We start from the raw sequence: 19,400 nt of genomic DNA on the forward strand, positions 1-19,400 counted from the left end.
AACCTCACCAAAACAGAAGTCACCCACTTTGTCAAAGGTTGGCATCATTCCCCTATTTGCTTTTGAAAACTATGCCAAAAAACGAAAGCATGTACACAGCATAAAGAAAAGCAGGTCAGGAAAGTGGACTGAAATTCTGAAAAGCTTTTAAAGGACCTGTATAACAGCTGCAGAAACAGCTGATCTAGCTCTTGGCAAGAGGCAAAGCCTGACTACCTCAAATATAAGGACACACAGACCCCACTATGCTTCCCAACCTACAGAGGTACATCTACACTGCACCACACCATGTGCAATTCTGAACTCCATGGATGTTTTCTGTGGGAATCTCTGTATCATGCTCCTTTGCACGCACAAACTTAACCAGGACTCAGACTTCTACAAACTTAACTCATATTTGACAGCAGGATTCAATATTTTCAAACATGCTTTCTTCATCCCTTTTTGAAGGACAAATCCTTAACTACTTCCTCATCATCAGTCACACAGGTAAATCTACTGGCTGACAATGAGGAGAAGTGGGAGCTTAAAGCTGAGCTCGTATTGATGCTTTGCTAATCAGAACAGGTACCATTGTCTTGTGGCCTCATATATAGCTTCATACAAAAGTCAAGAATCTGCCTTTCTCCCTCTTCCCATGTGAGCAATTGATTTCACATGACACAGAGAACAGCAGCTATTTTAAGGAGACCAAGCGGGAACATAAGGAGATTGGCTTTAGCATTTCTCTACATATTATGTAGACTACTTAATGAAAAACACAACAGTTTCTTCAACAAAAGAAGTTAAACCCTGCTCCTCCAACCTCCCACCCAGCTTCCACACTGCTCCACTTTGTATCCAGATTCTGCGTAGAAAGAAAAATTAGCCACAAAACTGTGTCATTATTAAATTCTCAGTGCATATTGATCCAGTATATACTGAGCAAAAATACAAATACAGCTATACAGTCGCTAAGGTGGTCTTTTATCTTGTGCTATTCCCTTCTCCCCTTCTTCCCTCTGAATATATTGCTTAGACATGCAGTACCTTCAGCGCATCCTCCTGAGTTGAAAAATCCTCATAGATGCCAGTATTTAGCTCTGGTGCATTCAGCAGCAGTTCAACATCAGCCATGGCCAGCAAGACTTTGTTGATTTCAACCAAGTATTCAGCCGAAAAAGGCAAGGTCCTAACCCCTGTGGCAAAGTGGCCTTTTAACCTCTGCTGGACAGGGATTGCCTAAAAACATGAGAGTTCATTTCATGTTTCAAAGAACAAGCAATTTTATGAAAAAATCCTAGATCAGTAGACTATATTCAGAATAAGTACTATTCTACATTAAAAGACAAAACAAAGGCCTTTCTAGGAAAGTTACACAAATTCAGAAAGCTGCAAGTACTGCAGAGAGCTATTTCTATATTTATTTTAAAAAGTCAGAAAACAGTCGATATCATGCTTCACAACGACCCCGTATTATTCTTTGTTAAAACCCTGGGGAGTGGGGAAGGGCACTACTGTTTCTCCCACCTTAATCCTTACCGTTTCCAGAAATTACACTTCTTGATCAAGCCTGTATCTACTTGTGATTACAACCCAGTGTCTGCTTCCTTCATCATCAAGGACTCCCAGAAGTTATTAATTCACTGAAGCAGACTTTTTTTCCCCACTCCACATTCTTTTCAATAAGCTTCCCTACCCACATTTCCCAACCATTTTTTAAATAAATTAGCGCTCCACCAGTACCACAATAGGCTTTTTGCAGCAATAAGACATACTGACTCCTCAAGAGCTTGGCAATTGTCATCTGCTCTGGCTGTAAGACCAGGCTATCTAGCCAAGTACCATGTTAGCAGATAAAGCAAGAACAGTAATGGAATGCAGCTTTTTCTTGGATCACATATGATGGCCTGGATCGGAAGCATTAGGAAGCCAACTACAAGAAGCTATACTCTGCCTGGCAAAGGTAGCAGAGGCAGGTAAAGCAGATACTCCAAAGACTGAAAGCAGTTTTTTGCTGAAAACATTTCTTGTCCAAAAGGATTTGTTACCATCTCTGAAAACAGCCCAGTTCTTTAAAATCAGCAATGAAAAAGTAAACCCACCTCCAAATATTGAAGAACTTGAGGAACTTCTAAGCCATCATCCTGTACTCAGTGAACTTGAGTCAAGCAAGATAGAGGCACTCAACTGTATGATTTACTAACAGCTGAGAATACTTAAGAGTGTGAAGAATAAATGTATGTTCACAGCCATTTCAGCCAGTGAATTTTACTTTGCAATTAGTCTGGGCTGGGTGCACACATGCAAATCACAAGTACAGCTGACAACCAGTAAAAAATTAAGCCCCACTAACAAAGTTGTTTGCAAACACCTGTCTGTATCTTCCTCCTCCACATGTTTCTGAGCATTTCAAATATGTCACTCAAATTAACTGGAACCTAACATATGCAGCATGTGTGGAGAAAAAGAAAAAAAGGACTGCCACAGAAAAGGTATGTTCACATATTCACCATTCAAGATTTCTTCTCATGCACTGAATGCTCCTAAGGATTTTATTTGTTTTGTATTAGTTTGGGTTTTTTTCTTTTGTTTTCTAAAGTAGACAGTCATCCCTGTTTTGAAACTGGGGGACACAGTTGTACTTCCACAAGACCTTTACCACCAACCATGGTATGCTTTCTGTCATTCATTGCACACCAAAGAAATAGGATGTACAGGCACGTAAGCATAAACTGAGTCTACTGAAAACAAGTATTACAAACAAGCATCATAAAATACTCAGCATTGCTTTTGATTCAGTAACAGTACTGCCCAAGAAATTGACATAAAATTAAATAATTTACTTTGCATGTTTAACTACATAAACATTTTAACCAAAAGTGTTTACCCAGTCTAATCTTAGATCACCACACATTATTTACATCTCTATAAATAAATACCCTTATGATTAGAAGTGATTACTTTTTAACCATTCCTTGCCCTTTCTCTCTCACACTCAAAATATTTCATAGCCAGTTTTCTAGGAAAAGGTTTTCCAAAGCTAAAATCTCATGTCCATTTTATTTGTTCTTCTGGGTTAATTAGTGCAGTCAGTAAGCAACATATTTGTGAGCAATGTAGCTAATGGTTCATATTTAAGTAACCCAGAACCTTCTCTATAAAAAGCACAATAGGCAAACAAACATGTTTTCTTTATTGCAGGAATAATACTTCAAAGAGCTTTCAAGATGGTGTCCGTGTTTCAGTTTATAGGAAAAACTGCACTGTGCCTACAACAGCAAATTCATTTACCATCTGCAAAATTATCATTTTCACTTCAAAACAGTTTTCTAAAACCTAGAAAAAAATCTCTCAGGAATTTTAGTCAACTAATTACCTCTGCAATTTAAGATTTAATTTTTCCTTTCCCTCATTCTGAGCCAAGTCAGAATAGAGCAATTTAAATAAATACTAAAGCAAGGTTAGAAAAGAAGGAAATCAAGGAGATACAAACTTCCGATGCAGACACTTCTAGCTAACAGATTTGTGGCAAAACAAGGGTTATTCAGAAGTACGTGCTATGCAGAAGGGTTACCAATATTTCAGAGACACTTAACTCCATAATCCCTAGAAGCATACACGATGAGGAATATTTATGATCTAGCCACTTCCAGCAAATCAATATATAGATATATATAACCTTCACGCACCATAAGTAAGTCCTCTCCTCCACACTCATTTACAAAAACATAAATAATGTATTACATAAAACCTTAATTGGAGTCTACTCCCCAGTTTGGCAGCTGATATCTTTCTTTCCCTTCCTGTTTGTTCATTTCAAATACTAGTTTCTCTTCCTCTGCTCACTGCACCTTCCTTATATTAGGGTGAGGGGTTGAGCCAGCTGCACACCAGTGGGTCAAGAATTCATTTAGTTCTTCTCAGTCCTGAGCTGAGATGAGCAAAAAGCACTGCAATTTGCTATTTAGTAGTCTGGGGGCCCTATGCATACATCCAGGGTTTCCCTTTCCCCACTTGTATCAGACATCCCTACTGACTAAAGAAGGGGGAGGGAGAGTGTTCACGCACTGAATAGATGGTAAAAATTGGGGAGGGGCAGTTTCTGTTGAAGAATTTTAGCATTAGGGTCCCCCCTGGTGCTGAGGGTAAGTCAAGTCTGGTGGCTCCAAGAAAATTCTAGAGCAACCGTGTTCACTTAAAATGATGATATTTGGGAACACTATTTCTCCCTTTAGAAATAGTATGGTCCCATATCATTTTTGGTGTTCAAGCTCAATTAGTAACGCAGGTGCAAGAACAAGCCATAAAAGTAAAGTAAGGTCACTTGAGACAGTCTGACTTACCACTCAAATATCAGAAAGCTAGAAGCACAGGCACATGAAGCAAAAGCAGCAGTTTCTGAGTTTCACAGCAGTAATGAAAACTGCTGTGGTTCCTTTCTGAAAGCCTAGCTGACTCAGCCAGACTAGAAATTACATCTGGAAGTATAAGGATGTTTTTACACAACTTAACTAATTCTGAGCAAAGATAACTCCATCAACAGTCTATTCTAACTGCTATGGTAATCTACATTTATATGATATTCTGTATTCAGCCCGCAGATACCAAGATGCAGTAATCCAGGAATGGATCCAGTAGTACCAGGGATTAGCTGCAGTATATCCCTAAAGAAAAGGGCTTTATAGGAGGCAAAGGATCTTAGAGAGGATCAGTCAACCTGCAGCAAGACCAACAGTGAGAAGGAAGACCAGTCTGTAGCACAACTGGACTGCTCCCATTAGCAAAGAACCATCCAGGTGCACCTTTTTCCCTTTGCAATCTGGTAATTGATTCACTCAAAGCAGCTGATGGTCAAACAGAAAAACTGAATGTTGTTTTACTTTAAATGTGTTTGGATCCCCATTTCCTTCAAACAAATTCCCTGGCATCAGTCAGGTCCCAAGGAGCTCATGTGCAAGTATGACAGTACACCAGGAGTGACCACTGGGGACCCAACAGAGCGGTCAAATGTCAGACAGTTAAACAGAACCTGGGACCATCTTTGCTGCCCAGCTCTGCATGGGAGGCTTATAGTTTGAAAAAGGTCTCTCTAAAGAGAAGCAGATTTAAAAGATTTACTTTCCTAGCAGATACTGAATAGCCTGCATGACCAAGGAGAGCAGACCATCTGTCATAGGTCTACAGCTATCACAGGCAACTGAAGCCACATTGCACTACAGCTGTGAATGAAGAGTACCACATTACAATTTTGTGGTGTGAGTCTCACAGGGAACCAGAGCGTTTTACCCCCACCTCCAAGTTAATTGGTGCTGGGTTAAAAAGTTACAGAGCAGTCAAAAAGAGACTGATTGGCTTTAATTATGAAGCTTCATACGCAGAAACTGAAAAGTACTTGACAGATTGCCTAGCCCCCAAGCTTGTCCAAGAAATTACTTACTGCTTCACAAGGTTCTTCACTGTTATTGCCTAAAATATTAATGTAATTACCATGCAGCCAAAGTGTTTTGAAGGATGAAAAGGAGACATAAAATTTAAAAAACAACAACAACAAAACTGAACCACACACCCGCAAAACCACCAAACCACAACAAAAAAAACCAACCCACTGAAAGTATCTGTACCCTCAACAATTAAGACATACAGCCTTCTGGGCAGCAAGTTCTATCAGACCCTGACATCCTATTAAATCAGTTGTGAAACTGTTTGTCAAGACACACGCACACACACACATTATCATACATAACTCTTCTCATCAGAAATACTTCAACCTTTGTAATTTTTTTTAATCTTCATTGTGCACAGTAATATCAATCACATGAGGGTAGTTATCACTGCCTAAACACTTGAGACAGTAAAAGGCAGCATCAGAGTAGTTACAATATCCCGACTACAGGATGCAGAGGCACTAAGTTTAAGCCTCGAATGAGGCTTTTATCATACCTGCACCAACCAGACATTGAATCATGCTGTTTGAGTCAGGGTATCAAAAACAGCTAAGCATAATCCCCATGAGCAAGACTGGCAAGAGAAACTGTCCTGATTCAACCACATGGGTCAGATCACCCTCTAAGACTTGGGCCTGATGGCTGGGATATTTTGGACCTATGATGACAATATAGAAGTGCCAAACTAGTATATGCAGATAATTTCCTAATGAAAAATGAATGCTGTCACTTTGAAAATACTTCTTTCCAAGCAGGTATCAAAAGAACAGCCATAAAAACCTAATATATGAATCTCTAAAGCTCATACATAGCATTCACTCTGTTTGCTCTAAGGAAAAAAAAAAAGAGTGAGTCTCATTTACCTGTAGTTTTTGTTCATCTTCCACACCTTGCAGCCCTGACAGGCGGTGCTCAGCCTCATCCAGCCACCTCATTAGACTGTCATGTTCCTTCTTATACTGGGAAAACACTGGAGAGAGTTCCACCACCTGCCTCCTTTGAAATGACCTGCACTCCTACAATCCAGTGTATTAGGAAAATATGGTGTAAGAGGGAGGTAGTGAACAGAATAGGTCTTATTTATTTGAAAAACAAAAATACTTGAGGGATACATTTGAGGAAGCAAATTTCAAAATACGCAACAGTAGCCATTTATTTTTTTCAAAATAGCTATATCCTATTTATCTGCACAGACATGTAATCAAACCCAGCCTGAGGGTCTTACCCTGCCTTTGAGCTACACCTCACCTTACCAGCTCTAATATGATTCAAACAAGTGAGATAAAAGGAGTATAAGAATACAGATCCCCTTTGTTCTACACAAAAACATTTTTAATATGGCACGTGTATGAAAGCACCGCAACATACTAGAGTCTACAACTGCTGATAACACCCTCTATAGGAAGCAAGAGGAATTCAGGAGCAGACTCATTTACACAAAGCTCTTCAGCTGAGAACTCAATGAATATGGTTGTGTACGTGTGTCTATGTAGTCACTCTTCAAACAGCGTGGTGGTGGAGACAAACCTCTGCTGGAGGGCCAGCAAAGACAAGTGAAGCAAATGCCCAGCTGTCCGCACCCATCTGTGTAAATACATACAAGGTGACCCTCTGTGAAGCTGTCAAAAGGACGTTAAAAAATCAAAACCACTCCCCAAAACTTTGGAATGACAAAATTCGTCGTCAGACTGGGTGTACACACATTTAACTCTTCCCCAGAGAACCTTATACACTAAAAAAACCCAGGTTGTAAGTGGGATACCAAAGGGAAGACTGCATAAATGATCTTTAACTATAGTAACTATCATAATCATACCTGCACACTGTTGTACTTTTTCTGCAGAAGCAACAGCTGTATGCGGATCTTCTCTCTCTTATGGTCCTCCACAGGCTGCTGTAACAACTGCCCTCCTCTCTGTAAAACTTCCTCAATCTGAGCTCGCTCTTGATCCAGCTAAAATTACACAAGTCTGTATTACCTACTCAAAGCTCAGCTATGGTTTCCAAAATGAATTTATTACCTGCTCAGATATTAACAGTAATGGTACCAAGCTGTTGTTTTATTATCCAAATGCAAGCCAAACAAATTCAAGCAGAGATTCTCCTCCAAAGCTACCAAATCCTAAAATCCAACTTAGTCATTCCATAAACTTCATAAAGAGATGCCCTGCAGGAAGCTCACTCAACAAGCCAGCAGTAGGCAGCCACAGCAAGAGGGTGCTATGACTTCAGCTACATTTCTATTCTAAACATTCCTTGACAATAATAAGGAAGCTCAGAACAGAATGGCAAGAAAATGAAAACGTAATAAATATAAAAACAGCACAAAAGGAATCATATGTTCTATAACAACAGGTCTTTCCATAGAGGCCTTTTAAAAATTGTTTTCTCTAGTATACATGCCATTTTGCATGGACTTATATTCAGCTTTCCAGCTCAGTCTATAATATTTCATGCGCTTAAAAGGAAGGCAGATAGGGTGGCCTAGCAGGACTTCACCCAATTTTATAGCAAACAAGGCTATTGTGAACAAGATGCAAACAAAATTACAACAGTTTTATACAGGTGAATAGCAGAGCCTAGATAAGAATCTAGAAAAAGATAAATTTTGTTCTAAGTTCTTATTTGGACTTGCTATGAGCCATATTACAACACTCATTTGCACCTCATCTCACAAGCATCCACTGACCTGGCCTATGCACTGTGATTCAATATATCCTACCAGTTTAAAGTTAAAGTGAAAAAAATATTTACCCAATGCAATAGAAGCCCAAAATTGCCGAAAACATAGTAAGAGTCTCAGCCGCATTAAGTAATCATTTCGACATAAGTTCATATGAACATAACTTCAGTTAGATAAGAATGAAGAAAAAAAAAAAAGTCTTGCACCCTATTACTTTTACAGGAAGGATTCCTTATAAACAGCTACCTTGAGTAGGAGAGAGAAGATAAATGAAAATCAAAGTTCACTACCTAAATTATATAAAACCATGATGAAAATACAGACTGATGTATGACTAGTTACTCTCAATGCACCAGCCAAGAGGCAGCAGCTATAGGAAAAATATGGGAAACTCATGCAGTGTTTCCAACAACCTAGTAATTCCCTTCATTTTCTACTCCTGTCTTAAAAAGATTTTCTCAGAAGAATTCCACCTCAAAGTCTGGAGGAATGTAACACGTGGACAAAATAGAAACAGAGTTAGTCAGTTATTTAATTCTTCCATCGCTCACAAACCTTTTCATCTTCCCCACTCATCTCCAGATGCTTTTCCACAACTTTTAACATATTCTGTATGTCACTCTCAAATTTTTCCAGGTCTGGAAAAGCTACTCCGACTTCGTGGGGCTCTGACACGACAGGAAGTCGTTCTTGTCCAACAAGCATCTGCAAAGCAAAATAAAACTTTGTTCAAGCTGAAAATTTAGTCTGAACTGTCACACACAGTTTAACGATTTAAACCAATTCTCCATGAACAGGCATACCAGTTTGTAGGACCATCAGATATCAGCAGAAAAAAAAAATTGCAAGAGTTGTTTGATCTAACACTGAGAATTAGCTTGGACACAGTGTTGATAGGTAGTACCAAGCTTCAACCTTCAAACTTCAATCTGAGCATTTTGGTCTCAAAACACACAAAAACCCTCCAGTCACATTAGCTTATGATGTTGTTCTGTAGTTCGTATAAATATGTACTACAATTACTATGTTTTTTCTGAATCTTTATAACACAGAATTTTGTCAATTTTCCTTTACAACTCAAATCATCACCTGCTACTCAGATAAAAAAGCAGTTGGTCTAAAATCAAGTCTGTCCATTTTTCACATATAAATATCTACACTTAAATCAGAATCAAAAGCAGCAAAGTGGTGTTCTAACACATAAAGATCTATCCCCTAAAGCTATTTGCCATCATTTTGGCACAGACCCCCTAAGCATGTTTTGGGGCTCGCTCATCCTCACCTTGGCACTTTTGATGTGCTGAGAGACCTTCTCAAAGTTACGGTTCAGTTCTGCCAGTTTGGGTTCAACAAGTTCACGGCATGACACCCCCCGACCATTCATTAGGATGATAGCCTGATCACGCACATTATCCACTCGAAGACTAACATCATCTAATTCAGATGTTAAGCGCTAAGAAGTAAAAGAAAATGCAAATAGTTACCCTGGAAAAGGATAAAATATTACCAAAAAAACCCCAACAAAAAAACAGGCAGCAAACCTGACTTGACTTCATTTAGAATCTAGAAGTGGTTACTTGACAGCAGCATTTCCTACCTTCACAGTTTCCTCCTTTTTGCTTGCTGACTTTTTCTCAATCTCATCCAGCAAGGCTTCAGCCTGATACAACCAAGTACTTATGTGGGCAACATTTTCATCAAAAATTTCCAGCTGGCTCTGATGATTCTGGAAAAAGATGGGGAAAAAAAAAAAAGTATCAATGTGAGAAACTTAAAGAAAATCCACAAAAAAAACAACAGAAAAACCAAACACACCCCCACAAAAAAACCACACACCAAAAAAACCAAACCCTGCCAAAACCACCATTATGAGTAAAAAGGAAATCAATGGAATAAAGTGTTATGGATACACCTTGGAAAGGAACACTAAAAATTAGATTGTACCTTTTACCTTCAGTTAGTATTTACAATAATTCAATTTTCATTCTAGACCCTTCAATATTATTGTTCCTAATTCATAGAAAGGGAAACAGAAATAGCTGAGGTGGTTCGTCCAACTAAATAAAGACAATGTATTACAACATTACAGCCAGACCACAACATCTCCGTCAACCAAAAAACCCACAATTTTTTCAGTTATCACTAGCAGATTAAACAGTACGCATTATGTGTGGTTGTTGTTGGGATTTTTTTTAATTGAAAGGAGATTACATCAAAACCTACAAATTATAATAGTCAAGTTTTTATATTTTACTGATTACATTAAAATATTTCTTCCTCTTAAGAAAAGTCACCACATTGTAGACATGTTAATTAGGTCTGCTTTCATATGCAGTCAGAAATGGTAACATTAGCTGCCACAGACAGAAACAACCGTGTGACAAAACAAAGCTATGGGATTCAGAGAAGTACCATCCTGCTTAAGCACAGAGCTTCTTACCCAAAGAAAAAGGGTAGCTAAGCTTTGATCTTTTAAACTAACATAAAGGGAGGGGAAGAGAGAGAGAGAAGGCCTATGATTGCTCTCCATATCAACATCAAGAAACTTGTATCTTCACCTAGCAAAAGAACAATTTAACCTAACAAAGTCAGCAGAAGGACAATATTCACCACCAGACATGAACATTTGAAGGTTTTTAGTTGTGGATCATCCTTACAGCATTTATAAGTAAGGGTAAACTACCTGACTACTCCTAACATGGACATCATTGGATTATGAAACAAACAGTACAACCTGCAACAGGCACTGGAGAGGATGCACAGGGCTCACCATCTAGGTATACACCAAAGTTTCCACAATTTCAGCTCGTATCAGGGGCTTCTGAAGGTGGATTGTCATAACTAGCTGAACAGCACACAAATACCTTAGCTATCTGGAAACATCAGTCTGATAGTGGCATCAGCTGTAGACTGTTTCACATCCATTTAGCAAAACTTGCAGCTTTAGACTGTTTAATACGCTTAGTCTTCCATTTACTCAGCCAAACAGACACCGTTGGCCTCAACTCTGAGTTGGCATACTCTTAAACACTTGCAGTTATGGGCTGTCGGAGAGAGCAATAGGCTGACAGAAAGTCCCAAGTGCTTTGCTGTGCACCACTAGGAAGTTATCAATTGTCCATTAAACAGCCATCATCTGGGTCTCGAGGAAATCTATCGACACAAAAATGCTCTGTTCATGCTGGAGCTGGCACAGAGGTTTCTTTCAGGCTGAATAAAGAGCAGCACACACAGCAGCCTCATGGAAACCAATCCTTTTGGGCTAGTTCCTTTTGTTTTCTACTTAGCTTTCCATTAGCTTATAGAAAGTTACATAGAAAACACAAGATCCAGCTTCTGGGCTGTAATTAACCTGTTATGAAACAAACAACACTTCCATAAACTGGTGAGGTTTTTTTCCTCTCATTTTAATCTGGCAGAATCAGCTACCAATTAATGAGTAAACCCACTAGCAGTTTTATGAATACTTGTATGCCCCATAACCCACTCAGTCTATGTGCGATGGTAGATACCCCCTTTGAGGATAGTTTGGAAAGTTACTTCTATGCACTAGGGTCAAGAATTGTATTAAGAGCTAAATAACAAGTGGACACAAAAGGCTAGCACTGTTGGTGTAGCAAAAGAGAAAGTGATAAAACATTAACAGAGAAGAGGTATAAGGAGATAAATTTGTAAATAAGGACAAAAGATTAAAAATGTAATGTGATGGCACATAAAAGGGTGGGAGAAAGGAAAGATAAAGAGATTAAAACAACAGATGTGTGAAAGATGTTCACTAAGTGTGTGCTGGATTTTCTATAGAAGAGAGGAATTACACCACAAAGTCTAGGCAGAATAAGAACCCAGAAAAGAGTCCTAGCACTGAAGTCAGGAGAAAGAGAAAGGCAAAAGAAAAAAAGTTAAACCTAGTTTTATTCTCTACAACTAAGCAGGTTATTCCCACGAGGTCAAGTTAACTGTCTGCCTGGGATATTTACATAGTTTCCTCACTCTCACATCCAGATTCTGCATTTTCATCTCCTACCCACTAAGCAATAGCCACTACTACAAAGCACATGGCACCAATGCCTATCAGCACATCTAAAACACTTGCCCACCTTCCTCATTGCATATAACCTCATGACTCACCTCTCCATCTGCAGAGTAACCAGACAGCCATTCTACATTTCTTTAAGTCCATGAGGCACCATGGAAGCTTCACATCTCAAGTGAAAACTGCAACTGCTCCAAGGGTGTGGAGGGAGAACCACCCTGAATATTTCTCACAGTGCAACTTACCAACAAAGTGTCACACCAGTCCTCGGTCCAGGTCCGAACTCTGCTCCAGCCAGCATTAAGGACACACAGTTTCTCCTCCAGGGAAGTCTCACTCCCTTCCACCAGAGCCTGGAGCGCAGTGCAGCTTTCCGTGATGCTCTTCAAATCAGCTTTCCTCCTCTCCAGTTCTCTCAGCACATTCTGAAACAAGATGAGCCATTAACACTGCACACTGCTCCCAATCACAAGGGAGCTATTTTCACCTCCACAGGAAACAAATAGTATCATAGATGATCTTCACTTGAGAAAAAAACAAACCAAGTAGAATCACTTTCTGTTTATACTCACCCTCTGTAGATAGTGATCTCTTTTTTGAGAGAGAGACAGAGAGCACAATGCATGTAAGTGTCCTGAATAACTTAGCTTGAGACCTTTATGTTTTGTTGTTTTATAATGTAATCACAATTCCTTTTCATTATGTAGGTAAAGCAAATGCATCACATCACATTTTAGGTCCAATTTTAAAAGGTTCTTTTCTGCATTGTCAAGCACCACAGAGAACACAATTTTCAAGAGGCACTTTGGGTTTCTCTGTATCTTTTCCTATTAAAGTACTTTTACACTTGGCAACAATAAGAAAAGTGGTAGGCCAAGGCCGAACGGTTTTTTGAGAATGACCAACAGTAATTACTGCGTACATTCAACTCAGTTGCTACATGCTACAGAAGCCCTATTGTTACATTACCAATACATAGGCATGTAAATAGATGTATCTTTAGCTCTAATATTTTTTCCAAGTCATTTCTGCTTTTAAATAGCTTTTTTTAATTAAAAAAAAATTCACTTTCTTTGAAAGAATGCATACTGACATAAAATTAAGTAATGTTATCTCTTGAATATCAGTATATGGTTTCCATGTGGAAAATAGTATCTCTTGCCATACAAGATCACCAATTATTAGTGATAACATCTGGCTATTCAGAAAGTTCTTTCAAGTCAGTGTACAGTGTGTGGAAGAATGCAGTTAATCACAAGTATTGTCTGGAGCTCCTTGAACATCTTATCTGTGAAGTAAATAATTTATTATCATAACTTATTATCTTAGGGACAGAAACAAATACTCAAGTTACTACATTTTAAAATTGCCTCTAGAAAACTTCAAGACAGGAAGGACAACTTTGCATGCAACATAAAGCGCTTGTCCTGGTAGTGCAGCGTAAGAGTCCATGAACTATTTGCATTGTTTGGAAAGACATCTTAGGGATACTGCCACAGCAGAAGTGTAGTGCTAATAATTGCTAATCCTGAGTGAAATGGGTGAGAACAGGTTATAATTATATGTTTTTGTAATTCTGTAAGCTTTCAAGTTTTAAGATTGTACACAGACCTATTCCAAAAGTAAAAGGTGACAGAAAACGACTGGAAAGATCAGTATTGCTGAACTGTATCAACTGACACTCGTGAGCTCCAACTACTACATATAGAAGTTTCTACAGTGTGAGAAAATAGGTACTGTGCTTCAGAAATAACTATAACACATTCACATGCTTCTATGAAAAGTTCCCATTTATAGATGAAAGAAAATAAGGAATTACAGGAACTTTTTGTTTTGCAAAGTCACAATTCTGAAGACAAAGCTGTTTCAATGAAAATTAAAAACCCAATTTTTCATTAAAAATGTCAATGAACTTTCAGTTTGGTCTACTGGTAAAATATTTGACCCAGCCCAAAATTGTATTTGCTGATAATTAAGAATATTATATTTATGACTGTGTTAGAGATAGAGCAAGTCACTTAAATACCTATTAATACCAAATATGTAGTAATATCTTTAATATTTGACTGGCCATTTAAGTTTGAGGCAAGATGCCTGAGATGAAACAGATAAGACTCAGTAAGGTACTGAATATGATCTACTGAATCTACTAAAATTTCCATGATGTAAGAGATTTTGGAACAAGTTACAGGGATTTAAATTCACAGCCACTTGTACATAGTATTGCGATAATGTTAAAAATTTATTCTACAGATATTTAGAGCATGCTTACTTTGGCCCAGGCAATTTCTGAATCTAGATCAGAAAGCAAGCTCTCTGAAGCTGACTTCTGCACGAGCTCAGCCTCAGTGGTAGCTAGCCACTCTGACAAAGAGGCAGCCTCTTTCCTCATTTTGCGTGCCAGCTGGGATGCTCTTTCGAGGTCTTGTTTTCCTTCCGTCACCTACAAAAAAAAAAGGAAAAAAAGAAAACAAAACTAGATTTTAAAAGAAAATAAAAATGAAAGTGCTAGCCAGCTAAAATATCCATGCAAATATATAAAATCCTTGCATCTTAAGACTGTCTTGCATTAGGGAAGGATCCTGAAAAGAAAAATCTTTTATAAACATCTGCATCTTACTATACAAAGCAGAATATATAAAAATAGAATAATTTTAAATTAAGATACACTTAAAGGAGACAAAGAAGCCTGCACACCAACTTATTTATAGGTAGTAATCAACAAATTTATGTTCAAACTTTTTTTATTATGATCCTTTAACTGAAACTCAAAGGGACATAGAATCCAGTCAGTCACTCACACAAGTAGAATTCAGTTCCTTTTTGTATTTTGATAGACCTGCTAGCAGAAAGCTGTAAAGAAAAATTTCACTGAAAATCTAGTCCACCCTCGAAAACATCTCAGTAAAGCGAATATGAAATTTGATGTTTGCTGCAGTATAATCAATTCTATTTCACATTGACTACACAGTTAGTCTGGTCAAACTTAACACAGACTTGAGAATAAATCCAACCATAGCAGTCAGAATCAATTGACATTTCAAAAAATTACCCTCTGTCTCAGCTTAGTTTTTACCTGTATTTATTAAAAATAATGCACTCTTTGAAGATCTCAAAAAATAAATTTGGACACAAACAAAATCATGACGTTATACTGCAAATAATTCTACCTTTCTATCCTTTCCCAGTTTCTTGTCTACATGCTTTTGGAGTTATAGATCTACAGGTTCCACTAGAATCTACACCTTCGTGAATGTTCTCCACTTTACAACAATAAAATATTTCCTAGGGCCCATTTCAAGACATTCCAACAATGTAATCTGGCCACTTACCCACAGCTTCATTCACAGAGCACTGAACAGGCATGAGTCTGCTTGGACTGCTGTCTTAACTTAGGTAGGAAAAGAATCCCCTATTTCCCCCCTGACCCCTAAGAGTTCAAAAATTTTTAAACACTTCACTTGGATAAATAACTATTCAATTACTAAGAAAATTACTCAAATCAATATTTAATGCAGTTCATGGGAAATACAGGTTTGCCTGCATTTTCTATTTCATACTGAGAGCAACCCTTTAAATGGATTACAGTTAGAAACCATCATGACACCTCTCAAAAAAATTTACATTGATTCAAACTTATATGACAATCTGATAGTAAATTATCTTGCAGGCTGGTTTACAGACAAGAGAAGGTACAACAGTGCTCAAAGACTTTAACGAATAGCAGGTCAGCTGTGCAAGAATGATGAAAGCTCTGTGAACCTTCCTTTCTTCAAGGCTACCTCCCCTTCAGGAATACTCTGTGAGCACAGGGGTCTGGCACAACTACAGGATTTTATATGTAATCTTTAATCTCTCAACTGAGTGCTCCTGGATGCAGCAACTAGCCTATACAGTATCAACTTCAGAATCAAACTTAAAACAGCATCTGACATCAAAACAACAAAGAACGGAATTTATATGCAGACAAATGTTCATACATACATTTGTTTTTCTTACCTGTGCCCCCAAGTCATTGTAAAGAAATTTCAATGCCGTCAGTTGTTCATCCATCCCTTTGGGATTATCTGTCTGTTGTTTCTGTACAATTTGCCTTCCTGTCTTGATGACAGTTTCAACCTCCAATTTCACCTCACTGAGGGTCTTATAGAGTTTCTAAAAACACAAATATGTACATTGGTGATCAATTTGTAGTGCAGATTTTCAGACTTTGCTTTGAGGACCTGACCATCAGATTGCACTTAAACTCTGACCTATGGATTAAAAGCAATGTCTGCCAAGAAGATTTCAAACTCCTGATGTTCCATATTTTATTCTAGTTTTAATTTTCACCCCCCAAAAAAGAATTATCCCAAAAATTTAGCAGTGTTTACTCCATAACATCACCACATGTGGCAAGGCTAACATTGTGATCTGTACTTGATCTTATGTATAGTATTTGAACAAAACAAATACTAAGAACCAAGCAAACTTGGCCCTGGAGTGATGCTTCTCCGTAACGTGAGCATGAGCCAGAGAAGGGAGTTTTTATAAACTCAGCTGTTCCACCAGATCTGTGATCAACAATCCACTACTTTTACGTCCACATCCTCACCAGAGGTTTTTAGTTTTCAATTGTTCTGTTGGTATTTTGCAAAGAATTATAACAGTTCCATCAGTACTTTAAGCAAAATTTCCTCAGGAGAGAGTTTAGGCAAGAAGAATCACACAAGGAAGAAACACCCCCAAGCATGAGTTAAGAACATTGCATACTTACCATGCACCTGTCCAGATGAGCTTGGATTACATCTGGGTCAGTATCCTTCACATCCAAGACATGAAGTTCTACTTTTACACCATCCAACACCCTCTTGCAATCCAACATGCGCTGCTCAAAATTGGCTGGTTTCTGGAAAAGCTGATACTTTGTAGATACTTCACGGAGTTTTCTCTGTTTTAACAAACATTATGTTAAAAGATTGTTTTAAATTAATATCTGTACTTCAAAAAATAACATTTAAAGCATCTCCCCCCCCCAGATTCTAACTCACCTCTCATGCCACCACAACTCAGTATACATGACAATGCTATTTGCCAAGCCAAATTCCATCACCTATTCCTAATCTACACCTGAGGTGCAAGAAAGCTATAATTCTGTATCATACGCTTTCAAAATATCCATTCTGCTGAAATACATAGACCTTCTGACTTTCAGCATTTATCCCATGATACTTATGAAATTTAAACTTCTGTACTCAATTCATCTAGTGCTGCTTGTTTCCTAATGAAAGCCTGTAAAAGCATATACTATTTACTTCTGAGGTTCAGTTGACTGCACCAAGCAATTTACAGCCCGACAACAGCATTGTGTAACTAAAAACCAGAAGCTCTTCACATTTAAATTCTTAGTGCAACTCTCACATTTTTACCTGCAAAGCATCCAGCTGAGTTCCACCACGGGGAGACCTGCATTCAGGAGAAGCAGGAGGGAAAGAGCGAGCACTTTTCTTGAGCTCCTCTAAGGTAGATTCATGAGCTGCAATCTCAGCTTGAATTTTCTGCCATGTCATAGGAACAGGAAAAAAACATGTTACAAAATTGCCTGCAGAGAGGGAAAGAGGAACTTGCTTACCACCTACTATCCACCAGAAGTCAATCTACTCTGTAAGAGTTTAACACTACCAGGTTTATTTTAAATATTCTGGCTCTGGTGACAGCTTGCTAAACTGAAAGCCGTCAAGACTGTTATTGAATACGACCTTCTTAAAACAGGAAAACAATCCAGATTACAGAAGATAAGGTGGTGCTAGTTACAAAAGATAATGTGATGCACCTAGTGCACCAGCACAGGACTGAAATGAAGCCTTCATGAATTACTAGGTCTAGGCTGAGCACTGTCATGAGGTATTTTCAAATGTTTTGTAGTGAAAAGCTATACTGGAATACCTGGGCCTCCTGGGGCATCTGAAAGGCATCTACCCTATCAGTCAGGTAAGACGTCAGCTGTCTATCCAGCTCTGCTAAGTTTTCCTGCAAGACCTGCAACATGTGGTCAGTTTCTCGCACGGTCTGAAGCTGCTGTTCCAAGGCGATCTGCCGGCTCACCGCCTGAGTGGGGCAGAAAGGTAAGACAAGATGGAGCAATAATTCAGTATGAATTATATTAAACTTTCTCAAAACAAGGCAGGGGAGATGAAAAATCCTATGCCAGGAGGACTGCCTAGAAGGAGCAAAAGTGAGCCCTAGAAGGCAGCAATTTGTGAAGCCTGCTGTGATTCATACCGGTAACTGACAAACAGTGGCATAGAAGGAGAGTTCTGCTGCTGGATACAGGACACTGAACACAGGTCTCTCCTATCACCTCAGGAAGAAAGTATGCTGTTAAAAACATACCACTTTCAAAAACTAGCTATTCAGTGGAAATCAGGGACTTTGTAATACACTACAGATCAATATTGTTTGATGTGTAAACTTGCACATTTTCTTTCAAAACAATAAACTCTTTCTGTTACAGTGTGAAAACAAAGGATCACAGTTCCTTCCCTCCATTGCCTCTCCCTTCAACAGCAAAACTTCTAAGTTCATCCGAAATGTCACTACTTGCATGGGAACACAAATTCCCATACATGCACAGACCAGCGGGTGCGTACATACACACACAAGGATAGGGAAAGTTGTCAACAACCCAGTGTGTCAGTGCTGCAGCTGCCAAAGCAGATAGTTTTTATATGTCAATAAACTACTGTTGTAACAGGAGAAACAATAGTGAATGCTAACTTAAATGACAGAGGATGAACTGAAATTCCCTCTATGACTACAATTCAGCAATGACAGAAAAAACCTCCCATCCTACAATTTGGCAGGGACCTGTATTACTAGGATACAGAACACAAGTTACAAATGTATGCAACCTGAAATACAGCTAGCTTTCGTCTACTTATTAAATCTAGAAAAGATTAGACTAACGTATGAGAAGAGAAAGGGGACAACATAATAGATGGGGAACAAGAAGGATGTTTTCCTTCTGTTCCTTACTTCAGTGTGACTTCTTCCTAGCTATTTCAAAGAGTGGAAACATCACTTATGTTCCTCATTTTTTACAGTTAGTGAGCAGCTCACCAGTATTTATGGCAGTAGGAAGGGAATATTAACCTCAGTTATTGAACTGTCCCCTTTGAGACTGGAATTGCCTTTTTGTCAAAATTACCTGGAAAAATACCAGGGGGTCCCCACAGTGCAAGGGTATGCAAGTGTGCAAAAACAAAACCTGACTCAAGTT

The 19,400-nt window shown here is 38.5% G+C and overlaps 1 protein-coding gene across 2 annotated transcripts in view; it reads right to left on the bottom strand.

Annotated features, from left to right (window-relative positions):
- Window positions 1-19,400, bottom strand: part of UTRN (utrophin) — a 391,603-nt gene that overhangs the window by 250,145 nt on the left and 122,058 nt on the right. For both annotated transcript variants that reach the window (XM_052784810.1, XM_052784809.1), the window contains 12 exons: window positions 18,068-18,229; window positions 17,551-17,679; window positions 16,899-17,072; window positions 16,142-16,297; window positions 14,415-14,585; window positions 12,388-12,567; window positions 9,707-9,835; window positions 9,392-9,562; window positions 8,665-8,814; window positions 7,243-7,380; window positions 6,290-6,442; window positions 1,030-1,221 (listed from right to left, as the gene is read on the bottom strand). In XM_052784810.1, coding sequence (XP_052640770.1) covers window positions 1,030-1,221; window positions 6,290-6,442; window positions 7,243-7,380; window positions 8,665-8,814; window positions 9,392-9,562; window positions 9,707-9,835; window positions 12,388-12,567; window positions 14,415-14,585; window positions 16,142-16,297; window positions 16,899-17,072; window positions 17,551-17,679; window positions 18,068-18,229 — 1,905 coding nt within the window. The remainder of the gene's footprint in view (window positions 1-1,029; window positions 1,222-6,289; window positions 6,443-7,242; window positions 7,381-8,664; window positions 8,815-9,391; window positions 9,563-9,706; window positions 9,836-12,387; window positions 12,568-14,414; window positions 14,586-16,141; window positions 16,298-16,898; window positions 17,073-17,550; window positions 17,680-18,067; window positions 18,230-19,400) is intronic.

Source organism: Harpia harpyja, chromosome 4 (genome assembly GCF_026419915.1).
Source record: "Harpia harpyja isolate bHarHar1 chromosome 4, bHarHar1 primary haplotype, whole genome shotgun sequence".
Taxonomy (NCBI): Eukaryota; Metazoa; Chordata; class Aves; order Accipitriformes; family Accipitridae; genus Harpia; species Harpia harpyja.